The sequence below is a fragment of the Gobius niger genome, assembly GCF_951799975.1.
Source record: "Gobius niger genome assembly, chromosome: 9".
Lineage (NCBI taxonomy): Eukaryota > Metazoa > Chordata > Actinopteri > Gobiiformes > Gobiidae > Gobius > Gobius niger.
The window spans coordinates 20,838,689-20,852,882 of NC_136860.1; the positions used below are offsets into that span (position 1 = coordinate 20,838,689).

Consider the following 14,194-nt stretch of genomic DNA (forward strand, 5'->3'; position numbering starts at 1 on the left):
GGTATCTCTGCATTAGCACATCAGGCTGTTAAGTCAATCCCACTGCTACTCAGTCAACCAGCGCATTGACTCGATCTTTGATTGTAAAAAGCCTGGCAAGTTAATCCAGGAGCGTAGCAGGCCAATCAAGTTGTCAAGCCGGGCTCACTGTCAATAACACATTTAGGTCAACCACAAAGGCATGTAGCAACCCTGATCCTCGCGAGACACACCTCGATGCACATCAAATACCAGCAATCATATTAGCACAAGCGCCTTCCTAAACGCAGAGACAAAAGAAAATCTTTGAAGCAAAAAGGAGAAAATCAGGCATCTGCTGTGTAACTTGGTACGGCTTTTTGTTCATATTGATCGCCATCACAGTTCCAGCGCCTGATCATGTGAAGCAGCACTGTAAAGGTTACTGTGCAGTCACCACCCACATCTGCAGGGGCACGGAGAGAATGAACACATGAGCAGCCTCGATAACTATGAACAGGGAAGAGTGTACAGCGCACTGCAGGAGCATGGTGACGCTAACTCCAAACAAGCAGACGAGAACTGGTGGAGGAAAGTGCAGACGGATAAAGGCAGACAGCACTATTTACAGCAGATTAGTTGTTATGGTGATAAGCAGAAGGGAAAAGGAAGGGATCTAGTTGTCAGGGTGATGGGGCAGCACTGGGCTACTTACTGATGGTAAGTAAAAAATAACAGTTTAGAATTTGCTCTATACCATTATGAGCAAAAAGAGAGAGGAAACAGCAACAACAATACAAGACGTACTAGGATGAATAGAGCTAAGACAAAGCAGTCTCTTGAAGCAGCCTTCTCTCATTAGCATTTGGAGACATACTCAGATTCCTCCCCCACATTCTCAGCATGAAGCAGTTTTTTCTAAGTTTTTGCCTAATGAGCGATGGTAGCAGCACATGAACAGCAAGCCCGGCGTTTACTCCAATGTGTGCGGCTTGTGCCTGTGATGGTCTAACAACAGCGCGCGAGGGCGGATCACTTTGACACCGGGAGATGACACAGGACTGCGGGTAATTGTAGTTTAAATGGCCTGAAGGGGTTTCTAGAACGCTGGTCTTTGTACTTTTTACTGCCTGCAGTCTCACCTCTGGGTTTGCAAAGGCATCTGATGTAATCAGCCACATTTAAAATCACTGTCAAAGCACAATCAAGCAGCTCTCCATATGCCAGGTAGAGCTGCCGCTGCGGATGGCTCTCATTCATTATTCAAGCTTTTATAATTAATTGATCACTTTGTTTAACCCCTGTGATTTGCAAAATGTCACTGTAATGGTTTGCAAGCCGAAACCTCAAAAGACAAATATGGTATAATTATAAAATGAATAAATCAAAGACATATTAACCTGGATGACTGAAAAAAATGTTTATGAGCCTATAGAGAAGGTGTTAAATTATTTGTTAGAATATTTACAGTATATGTCACAAGAAGTGGCAGTAATCACAGCTATGATGCTATGGTTTTAACCAACATCTTTGGATTTAACCAACAGCTTTGGTAAATTCAAATATGTTTACATGTTGGTTTAGCCATGAGGGCTTTTTACAGTCACCCACAAACTTGCAGGACAACCAAAAACAGTTGTGTTTTTCTTCACAACTACACTTTATTATGCTTTGAAAATGGTATCTTACAACCTGGCTTGTGCTGTCAATCGATCTTTTGAATCAGATTCATCTTTTGATTAATCAGCCCTTAAATAGACAATTCACAGCAGTCGAGTTAAAACAGTAAACTGGGCATTGACTCACTGCTTGTCTGGTAAGGGAGTAAAAGTCCACTGTAAAGCCTCAGCAATTATCATACCTTACTTACTGCATATTAAAAAATATGGAAAAATCTAGAAAATAGATATTCCTTTCACGTGTGTGGGAACAGACGGCATCTGCAGCTTCTGGGGAATTAGCGATCACAACATACTTATGGGCGGAATGGAGGAACACACATGCCTGTGTATCACACCATGATGACTAAATTACCTTAATGTTCGTAAAAGCATCGCTCTGCACTCCTCCTTATTTACACTCATTTAATTACCTGGAACACTATTTCTGGATTAACCCACACGCTTGATACATCGACATATTTACGCTGCGCGGGATAACATAAATATAATTACTTCATTATCAGCCAGGAGCAGCACGGGAATTTTAAGCGTCTTCCTCATCATATGCTGGCTATTAAAATATGCAGCATGAAGTCCACACCCATCGTAATAGAGTCAAACATGCACACATGCTACACACTGAATTATGTGCCTGTATACTGCATTGGTAAAACAGATGGCAGGCTTGCTGGCCGTTTGGGGCTGGTATTATTTTGATTTCACACAATATCTTTAAGCAAATATATTAAATCAATAGGCCACCATTTTTAAATACTGAGATATGTTCTTACCTTAGCTTAGACGAGTTGATATGTAGCTGCCTGGTCTTTATGTGGGCCCTCAGTCACATAAACAAAGCACAGACGGCATTAGCATTATAGCCTCTTCTCTTTTCATCTATGGATCCAAACTATATATACAATATAGTTCCCCCTAGAAAATCTACACGTTTAATTTTGTGTAACTATACTTGAATCGGGTACAGGCTCAAGTAACCATATTTAAATAGGGAAAACGAAGAGCTTGGTCGCTTCTAACTTCACCTCCGTTTGGATCCATAGATGAGAACAGGAGAGGCTAAATGCTAACAACGTCTGTGCTCTGTTTACGTGACTGAGTGCCTGCAAAAAGACCAGACAGCTACATATCAACTCGTCTAAGCTAAGGTAAGAACATATCTCAGTATCTAAAAACGATGGCCTGTTCCTTTAAGATTTTTACTGGTAGTTGGCAATAACAGACGTAGCTAGGTTAGAAAATCTTGATCCAAAACGGATTTTTCAAAGATTATCTTGGAATGTCATCAGGTGCATACTGTCCCTGAGCCCCTCCTCCCCTCAGATGCACTGCTCCCCTTCGAAACAAACCTCCAGCCCTGTGGATATAGCATGCCACAGTAGTATCAGAGCGGGCTGTACCATGTGGTTTTGTGGTAGTGAAGCTTCGGGGGATGTTTTTGCCTGTCGCAGGAGCTGTGCTATGGCTGGAGAGGTGAGGAGAGCGCATCCAGGTTATGGGGCTGTAGGAGAAGCCTGGGCGTAAATTGTAGGAGCGTTGTGTAAGCTGAATAGATTCAAAGATTGATCAAAAATGCATGAATGGATCAAAACAACAACGTAAAGAATATTTTGGATGACGGATTGTAAGTTGGTAAAAATGTCCAAGTCGATTTTGCGTAATTCCCTCCCTTTAAATTGGAGTTACGTGCCACCAGTTGTATATCATTAGTTTTGCAGATTCCTAGCAATCAGTAAGATTAAAAACAATTTATGGATATTTTCATGATTCATATCAGGACCAAAAAGTGAGGAACTACCAAAATTATAGGGTTAATCAAGACACAATCATTTCTATCAAACAAACAAATCAACGAAATTACACAAAACACAGCCTGTTTTACATAATGCATTCCATCTTTCCTTAGACCCCACACATACTGGGAGATTCAATATTCCTCTATCGCTTATAGTTTTGTGGCTCGATTTCCTGCATAGCTGTTCTGTCCCAAGGCTGTGCAGCTGTGGTGAGTGGAGCAGAAACGGGTTTCCTACCTACTCAATGCACCATCCAGGGGCAGTCCGGCTCTCCACAAGAAAGCCATTTAATCTTCAGTAGTCTGCATGTGATCAATCTCGGGGCCACAGCGTTACTGCAGAGCGCCCCATTCCTCATCGTTTAGAGCGAGAGCTATTGACCGGCCAGAGACAGCCTCTGTAGTGGATTTTGTAAGCCCACAGTAAAAGTTGACGCATGTGTACAGTAAATTCAGGGCACTGGCAAATTGCAAGGATACGGATTACATGAACGTTCGTGTGACATAGGAAGACGCTTCGCTTCGACATTGCCCAAACGAATGCTCCATGCTATTGTTTGATTATGCAGATACAGTTTGTAGACGTGCCACATTAACAGTTCTGGGTGATCATTAATTTAACCTGAGATGTGCTGTGGCCAGACAAAACCGGGGACAAAATGTCAATGTGGACACTTGATCTGTCAATAAACTATTACCGTGTTTTCCTGCGGCCGAAAATGCAGGATTTAATGTCCGATAGTGGCATGTTTTGGAGGACTGGGTACAACGAGACAGGCATGACAAGTAAGAGCCTCTACATCTTATTTGTGCGTGTCATTGTGTCCATCTCCCTGACAGAGCGGACCTATAGATGGGCACATTTGGGTTTTGGAAGTGTCGGCGAAATGCTGCCAAAATGATTTGCGAATATAGAAGAGATTGCCTTGACAAATAAATTAAGTGAATGACTAACTTCTCTGCACTTACAGCGGGGTTATCCAAGCGTCGCCGCCACACAGAACATCATCCCCCACAATGCCGTGGGGCCTTGTCAGATTTACAGTCATCCACGGCAGCGCCTTATCGGGGATTTGAAGCGCGACGTTCGTAGAGTCATCGCAATATTGGCTGTCTCATTTCTATCTTCAGAGAAACAGTCGAGGGGGCCAAGGTTGCCAGATCGCACATACAGAAGTGTTCGATTTAATGCGCACTTCCATGACGTGAGCAGCGGGGATCATTGGGCAGATAGTGAGCTGACAGCGGTGGCTTATGGGACGGTACGCTACATTACGCCGACATCACAGCTGGTTCCACTCTTTAAGTCCATTCTATTTTTAACATAAGGCCAGCTCAGGTTGTACAGGCGAGGTCTATTAAACAGATAACTACAGGTACAATGGAAGTATAGAGGGAGAAGACGTTGCTGGTGATTCACAAAGCATTGGACAAGCGCATCAAAATTTAGACCACTAAATGTCCACAGCATACTAGCTTGGAGGATTTTTTTTTACTTAAAGTTACACCGCGTAGAATTTTACCCCCAAAAAATGAAATTGAAATACAAGCTTTTATTTTATGACAGATATTTTCAGCATTAAAAAATACCTCAAACAAACATGTGATTTTGCTGTGAGCGGCTCAGCTCTCCTAAGACATGACATAACTTTACCGGGAGTGGGTGCGTCTCCAGCTCGTTTCCATGGAGATGTCGACTAAAGTCAGCAGAATTTGAGATTTAAACAGGTTAGGTTCCCATCCAAATCCATTCTTTGATTTCTCACTGCATTTTCGGTCGAGCTGGTCATTAGGAGCATGTTTTGTAATGATGGCAACAGTATAGTCCAAAATGTTACGCAGTGTACCTTTAAACGTACTTTCCTATTTTTAACATTGAACATAAGGGCAGCACAAACAATAGTCTGACGTATAGCAAATATCACCAGAACAAGACAGTCATTTTCTCTGTCCATTTACAAATCATACTTACGAAAGCTTTGCTGAGCACTTAAAGGTTGGATGGAGCAAATTGAAATCCAGTACTTGCCGCTGTTGAATGACCCTATTATTTACATTGTACCTATAACGCGGGTTCAATAAAAACCTTCGGGGCAATTGAGTAAACTCTCCAGCACTCTACAAATTAAGTGAGGGCGTTTTTGTTTGCGACGTCGGACTTAAAGTGTAGCGTGCCTTTGGTTTCGCCACTGCAGTCGGTGCACTCATCCCTGCAGGCAACGTTTAGAAGCCATTACTCCAGCTAACAGGCCAGTCAGCAGGCCATGGATGTGTTTAGTGATGTACTCCGCTTGGCGCACTCCACACAATCGGAAATGGACAAAATGTGCCCACGACATCTTGAAGTGGTGCGAAGCAATGAATGGAGTCAGGTGGGGTCTCAGTTGGTATGTGCTGTTTATTTATTATTTTCTTTTTTTTCTTTTTTTTATCAACCACACATCATGGACACCCTAAAATATGCTTATGAAGAGAGGGCCAGACATAAAATACATTTAACATGATAATATACATGTAAAGGTGTTTTAGAAGTAATGTTTCCACAATATTTCGTTAACACTAGTACGATTACACCTCTTTATTACCGGTACTTACTCGTATTATTGCTACTACTAAACTGCAGCCAATACTGAATTGCTACCAGTTTTTGGCTCTCACCACTTTAATAACACAACTTTTACCACCTAAATCTATATGGGCATGCTGTATACCATTTTATAAGAACCTGGAGAATAAATCGCTTATTTACTTTTAACCTCCGCAAATGTATTTTTGATCGCCCTGCAAAATGCCGCGCTAGCAATAGAATGCTAAAGCTAGCGGGTGCATGTTAATGCTAATGAAAACTAATCAAGGCTGGGTCAGAAACTATGATAGAAACACCTTAAGAAGCCGAATAAAATAAAAATAATCACTGCTGAAGCCAAGCGTTTGTATTTTAGTTAAAGAAAAAACAGATCTAACATGTTTGTAATGATCAGATCACTTTATGTGAGTTGTTTATATTAATGTAATAAAAAGCCTGTCATATACCCGAGGATATTTAGTGTAGAGAAGTCCAGTGATCCTTGTTTAATATTTATCTATTAGTTCATCAATAGATATAATTGATGATTGATCTGTCATCATCATGACAATAAAATATGACTTTTCCGATCTTAAAATGGAGAAAACAGTCAATTCATTTTTTTCACTCAGAGAAAGACACTTTTAAGAAAGTCTCTTGGTATCTGTAAATATTGGACATGGATAGATACTCAAACCCCAGTATCGGCGTCAGTATCGGTAGCAAAAAAGCTGGATCGGTGCCTCTCTAATTGCTACTGTACCACGTTGTGAATGCCAAATCTTTCAGAGATTACACAGGATGGGCCTGGTTGGTCGGGGAATACCTGGTTGCTTTGGTGAGTGGTTGGTGGTAGTCAGAGGGTTGGATGGCGCAGTGTGCAGCCACATTTCTGTCAGTCTAGCTCAGGGCCGCTGTGGCTTCATACATCGCTTACCACATCCAAGAATGGAGTGAGGGGAAAAGATTACCCCTTGAGAGGAGCTTTTGGTGTCTTGTGCTGTGAAAAAGTGCTATACAAATAATCCAATCTTCTTCTCCTTCCCTCCTTGAAATAACTACTTCCACACAATAAATGTTTATCTGTAGTTGCAAACCTAAGTCATCCTGCTCCTTTATAACAAAAACAATAATAAAACAGATGGAAGGAATAAAAAAAAAGTAGTGGGACCAGGTGTACACAGGTCTTCTATGCTGCATCCTCAAGTGTGAAAGGGGAGGGGGGTGGGGTAGTACACAAACAAGCAGCAGGACCCAACGGGCAAAGCGTGATGATACACTACACGTGACCCCTGACCTGGGGAGAGCCAGCACTAGTGTCCCAGAGCTGGAGTGATTAATGGGGCAGCCCTCAGGTAGAAGTGGAGCATGAAAGTGTGTTTTTAAGGGCGCCGCGACTGCTAACAGAGGCAATGTAAAAAGCACAGGATCTAAATGATCCAATTAGCCCCAGATTTATGGCCGACCCAACCTAAGTACAGAAACCGGATCATTTCTGACCAAGGGCAAAATATTTAATGTAGCTACTGTTTCCATTCATTCAGAATACTGGCAACTTTAAGAAACGGTATTTATAACATTATCTTAAACCAGACAGCCAGTGTTTGGAGTGGTTTTAGGGCAAATGACTTTTAACCTCACAGAACTTTTAACTCATCATTTAGAAACTTAAAAAAACATTTCATAAGTTGCTTAAATATTTTGATAGAAAAAGAAACACATATGAAGGAGCTCAAAGGCATTCAAAATGTAAATAGATCTGGCAAGAACACAGGTGGGAAACTCAGTTGTAACTGGATAAATAACATTCATGCCGCATTAACAACATCTGTAGCGTATCATGCATGCAGTCCCAGCACACCTCGCGACGGCGGCTCTTCCGGGACAATTAACTTTTATCACCAATTATCAAAGATCCACCACTGTGTCCATGGCAACAGGCTATAATAACGTTCTAATGGCATAAAGACCTGGGGCCAACGAACATATTTATTTGGTAAATTAATCTCGGTATTAGCTTAAAAAATAAGTGGCCTGAAGCGTAAACGACAGATGGTTAATTTACAATATTTTTTAATAACGTCCGCAGATTTTTTTTTCCTGATAATGATTTCAGTAAATTACTTTCAAAAGTTGCTGCGGACACAACACATGAACATGAAATAGCCTAAAGTTAATGAAACAATTTATCCACAAAGTGCAATTATTGTCTCTGAGCCGATATTCTGAAATTTTCCCATTTTGTCCCTTTTTGAAACTATAACAAATTAAATGATAATAGTTCAGGTAAAGGCTCTGGCACATTGCTAACGTTCTCCAATTGGACTTCAAGCTTTTGCTGCAAATTGGTAATTGTGTTTGCGTGCACTAAAGAGAGCCAGGGCCTGTCCCGTCTCATTACACTTCTCCTCTGTAGGTCTTATCAGTGGGACAGAGCGGGGCTGGGACTGGCCCCTCTCAGGTCTGACTGGGCCAAGCTGCTTCAGAGATAGACACTATTGCAGGCTGATGGATGGGGGCTGACAGCTTGTCTCTGTCACAGCCGTCCTCAAAGTCCCCGGGAGTAAATCTCACACAGTCAGCGCGGCCTTGGTCACTGCGCTGCGAAAACACAACCGCTTTGGACCCTTCATTCGCTGCACTATAGAGCAAACGACTCAGCTGCATATGGATTGTATGGATGGCTCGCAAAAACGGAACTGGCAAGGCGTGAGCATCTGAACACTGACAGTTGCAAAGTGAAAAGCATTTGAGCTGGCATTAATATGATGCAGTGTGTCCCCAATGTGGCCCCCAAAATTGTGTCCCGCCAAACGACAGGGGAAAGTGCGAGTTTGATAATGACCTAATTGTGATGGCTATGGATCAGCCAAGTCACAGTGTCTGTAAAACAAATCTAAAAGCTTCTCGACTGGAGAGCTTGGCCAGTGTAACGCCTCATTTGAAAGCTAAGACCTGCAAAACTAATTGTGACTTTTTTGTTGCGTTGTCGCCGTGTTTTTAGCACATTTTTGTTGTGATTTCGACATTCAGTCAGTTTTTCCATTGTCACTTTTATGTTGCGTTTTGTTCACTTTTTTGTCGCTCTTTAGTGGCTTTTATGTTGCTTTTTCATCACTCTTTAGTCGTGTTTTTGTCGCTTTTTGACTGTGTTATTGTTGCTTTTTCATCATGTTTTTGAAGCTTTTTTCCAAGAAGCTTTTAGATTTGGGTAATGCCGAGACTGATCGACAAAATGTGCTTGGTTCAGGTGGGGGTTAAGAGGTTAAGTGACCAAAGGAAGGCTAAACAACGACTAGCTGTGGCACACAAGTGGTTATTATTATAAAAAACCCAAATATGCAAATAAAATATTAGCCTGTTCAGCATAAATGTATAATGAACTGGTTTATGTCTTTATTAATTCTATCGGATTACTTATCAGAGAAATTTCAATCGGGAAATACAAGTAATCCCATAATTCAAAAGCTGATATCTAAATATTTGTAATAAGCCATAATTTAATTGCTATTTTGCAGCCTTTACAGTCTCGAGAGGTCATTAAAAACATGAGTGGTACAAACTAAGATGCGGCGCAAACAATGGGGGAATAACAGGCACATGCAGTTCCTATCTACACCTTTGGGAAAGTCATTAATTCAGGTAATACAGGCCCGGGCAGACTCCACATTGAATAATTATAGGATTTCAGAGATCTACAACTCCAGGAATCCGGCGTGGACACTTGGGGCAAGAAAATCAATTGAAGTGCGGCTTTATCCAGTGCCTCTTGAGGGCTAATCAAGTCCTCATAGCTGATCCGTTATCCGCGGCTCCTCAAGGTTGTGCGATGAAACTCTCATGAATTCACCCAAACCCGCAAGAAAACACAAACTAGTCCCAAGTGACGCCAAAATGCACAAAACACAAAATCTGTTTCTCACACTTTCAACAATAACGGCACAAGACATGGCTGGATGCTCCATAAGACGCGGCAGAGATGGTCATCTGAAGTTAATATATCGGCAGCCATGAGAGACCAACTGCTTCATCTCCTTCACCCCGAACACATGAAGACTAATGTCCCAAACCTTTGACCCAGAAACAATCACCCACCCGGGGCTTCATCCCGCAATTAATCATCTTTACCGCTGCATTTTGTGCCTGGCGCCGACACTTCACATATATCCACTTCAATTTGTCAAAAGCTAATACAGCAGCAACAGAACAAGGCAGCAGAGCACTGTTGGGAAAAGCTTCACCGTCTGTTTATGGACAAGCACACAATAGCAATGATAGAAGATTATATTTGTGTTAAGTCAGTTACTGCTTCTCTGTACAGAATGTCATTTCAAACATATTTTCAAGGGTATCCAGAACTTTCATTCATTTCACTGCTGTTATCCAAGGTATGGTAAGGCATTTTATCTATGACATCGGTCTGGATAGCTTTAATGTAGTAGTAAAAGGTGCTTGAAGGTTGCATAAAACTAGCAACAAAATGCAAGATCTGCAAGGTGCTTTAAGGAGTTTAGTTGGACTGAAATGAACAGGACTGCCATGTGTGTCTTTTTTCCCCTCTCTCTCTCTCTCTCTCTCCTGCGACTCAGTGGTGCAGCTGCGCAGACATGAAGCACAGGGACATCACGCAGAGCAGACACAGGTAAAACAATCTCATGCGCAGAGGCAGTTCGTGGACACGGCATAAAAACAACCTCTGGACCACGAGCTGCAGAACGATTTTTGTTTGGTAAAATGCTGCCTCATATTTACAGCATAAGCACGTTGAAGAGATGTTGCAATTAGACATGTCTTACAGCAGAACTAAGTAACTCATGCCCCTAGAGGCTATAAGCGGCACTGCAGGTGTCGTACGTATTTTTACTCATTAATTGTCCGTGAGAGTAAATACTACGCTGACAGAAAAGACAAAGGGAGAGAGGGATATTGTACATCCAATTACACAATGGAAATATTTTTTTTCACTCAAATGTGGCTGTAAATACTGTTTAAGTGGCGCTAGCTCGCAGTTAGCTTTGCCCGTCAGCCTGTTCTTCTTCGTGATTCCATTAGTGTGTATTGGGGCCTCCGACTGTGGTTTTCTGGCCAGAGACACCAGGGGGAGATGAAAGACCCCCCTAATCATCCCATCAACACTTGTACAGTATTACCCCCAGAAGGACTATGTAAAGGATTTATTAAGGTAAACAAGTTACTTAGTACTGCTTTAAGACAGTGGTACAGATGAGCATAGGAAACTGGCCTTTTTTGACACAGCAATAGTTACCCACGTATAATGTTAGCCTGTCAGATCCCTCACATGCCTCTTTTATAATGCTGCAGACCGACACGGGAGCCCCTCAAAGAGCCATTAAATAGCTAAACTGCCTGCTCACACTCTATCACCTTTGACCCCTCGGCTGGGCGGTAATATTGACTCCACTGCTATCAATATTTGAGTGAAGGACCCAGAGGAGTCACTTGATTGATCCGATGCACAGGCCACAGATCCGATCTATATGGAAATCCTCGGAAAGACGGAAAACAACGGGCACATAGGTGTGAAACACGCAAGAAACACCACAGGCCCGATTCAGGAGGACAAACAGTGGCCCAAACACAAAGCCACTCAATCGATAAAAACAATGGAGGAGTGTGGAGCAGATACATTTGCACTGCTCTGCCACAGTCTCCTGGTGAATATTTGGAACTGCGCAAGCTCGGTTCTCACAATTAATATCCTACACTAGCGATAAATCTATGAATACCATGTAATAATTATGCAATAGATTTTTTCAAGCATGTAGAATCAATTTTGTTCGACTGGCTTTCATTTAACAGTGCCTTTCTACTTCGAGTCTATCCATCAGACGAGCCAAATGAATCGTCGGTGGTTTTCTGTGTCCTGGCACGTTTGTAATGTGTGTCATGGAGCATCGCATCAGTAGCCTCCCTGCATTACTCTTTCATAGGTTGGCCTTCTGCGGCTCATGTCACTGTTGTTCCTTCAATACCGACCCTCAGCTAAAGGTCAGCCCTTTAGATATTCCCACTCATCTCGGATACACAATGCAACGTGTCGGGGAGGGGGGGTAACAAATGCCAGTAGAACAACACTGTGTCATGAGGGCATACAAGCTAAAGGTGGCCTAATGTTGCGCAAAGAAGAGCGATGTACATGTTAACAGGGATTTGATGTAGAATCGCATGTAAGAAAATATGTTTTTGTGTCACTGCGCACTCAAGCAGTTGCTGAGAGTTGTTTAGAAAGGAATTTGGCCTTTGAGGGTCTGTTGCAAGGTACAGAAAGCATAATTTTGTTGCTGACATTTATTCAGAAACGTCAATCTCACGAACCATATTACAAAAGCTATTCTTATTTGAAAAAGAAAATACAATAAACCGATGAGTTTCTTCTTGACCCCACTGTGCGGTGAAGTGCGTGAGCGAGAGTTTTCCGTACCTGAGCCCCTCTTGGAGACCACCTTGACGCTCCTCGACAGCGTGAAGTAGAAGAGGATCAGTAGAGGGCTGGGAGGTCTCATCTTCCCCCCCACTCCTCAGTCCTGCAACCACAAGCACAGAGGGAAGAGGAGTCAGAGAGAACAGTCAGTGTAGAGCGAGGCGGGGTCATGTTGCAACGCGCGCCGCTGTTCGAGAGCCACTAACACATCGGGATACAAGCTCACATCAAAACAGCCGCCTCCATTCCCCCCGGGGGGCCTTCCTTCTAATGATTTTTCCCTCATCACTGCAACAGAGACAGGTTATCGCGCCGTGGATATATTTCATGAAAACTGTTCCCCGGGATGCTGACGAATCAATAAAGAAATAATTAGCCGTGTAAGAGATAGACGTTCATTAAAAAAAAAAAACGAGAGGACCTTGAGTAGAATTTAAGATGAGCGACTGGTGAGTGGCATGGAGCAGCCCCTACCCCTATAGCCACTCACACACGGCACTATCAGTGTAATTGATGGAGGTGACTCATTCTGCAGCACCCATCCCGCTTGAGTAAATGGCATCATCCAACATTGATAAAGTAGAATAGATTTAATGCACCGCAATGTGGATACAGGCAAAAAATAGGTTTGATTAATGCTGACAATATAGTATGAAAGTAATTCTGAGTACCATGTTTGTTCGTGTGTAGCAGACCTTCTTGACTCATAGCAAGAAGGTCGTGGGTTCAATCCCAAGACCATGCGGGCCGTTCTGTGTGGAGTTTGCATGTTTTTCTCCTCGTGCCTGGATGGGTTTGCTCAAATGAATTGCAAGCAAAAGATGTTTTCCTAAAAGGCACTTTACATTCCCCACTTGAGGCTGTTCGGGTCGACCTACCACAGCTCTGCAACCTACTCACACATGCACTCAAAGGCCCCACGGCCAGTCCATCGAGGCATTTAATCTAATTGGTCGACCAGACCGACAGTGGAAAAATGAAAGAGGATTATGGAATTAAAAAACATTTACACACACTCAAGAGTTAAGCATTTCCTTATTATCTTGAAGCAGTTCTTGTTTGATAACGGTTTAATACATCCTCTTATCATGGCTTTTATTCTGAAATATTTCATCTCTGATTGACACCTGTTCAATTCCCTCTCTATTCATTTGGACCTGCAGACCAGTAGTTGGCACTTTCTTGATGGAGAAAAAAATGCACTTGATGTGAAGAGTTAAGCAAGAGTCCTGAAGCGAGGAAGAGATCTTATTCAAATTCTGGTTCAGTTTTTCACTGACTACAGCACAATTCTTACCCAACACGTGGACAACGGTGTCGTCAGCACACATTTGCAGATTGACTTTACGGTCAGCAATTTCGCACAATAACATGAACTTTTTCTATTCAGTTTGGCAAAACAGTAAAGGAGTAGCAGCCAAGGACACATCGCAAACAGGCAATAGATTTCAACACATCATGCAGTCATTACAAAGTAGGGCGCTATTTGTAGCACCAAAAAACAACTTATGCCCGATCAATTACTGTTCATTTGAAAGTAGGCAGTTGACTGTAGCAACCTCAGAAGACACCCGCCGAAAGCAAAGAATCCCTTATTTATAATCAGACAAAAGTGAAGCCTGTGAAGTAGAAAGCGGAGCACCTTGTTCCCTCTCACACTGAGGCAGGGGCAGACTCAGACTCACTCAGTCACGTGCTGCAGCACATTAGCATAGTCCATGAAAGGAGCCTCTTTCAGGACCTGTTTACACCAC

The 14,194-nt window shown here is 42.5% G+C and overlaps 1 protein-coding gene across 5 annotated transcripts in view; it reads right to left on the minus strand.

Moving 5' to 3' along the window:
* Nucleotides 1–14,194, minus strand: part of il1rapl1a (interleukin 1 receptor accessory protein-like 1a) — a 167,673-nt gene that overhangs the window by 134,002 nt on the left and 19,477 nt on the right. For all 5 annotated transcript variants that reach the window (XM_079562471.1, XM_079562470.1, XM_079562469.1 and 2 more), the window contains exon 2: nucleotides 12,441–12,543. In XM_079562471.1, coding sequence (XP_079418597.1) covers nucleotides 12,441–12,522 — 82 coding nt within the window. In that variant the 5' untranslated portion in view covers nucleotides 12,523–12,543. The remainder of the gene's footprint in view (nucleotides 1–12,440; nucleotides 12,544–14,194) is intronic.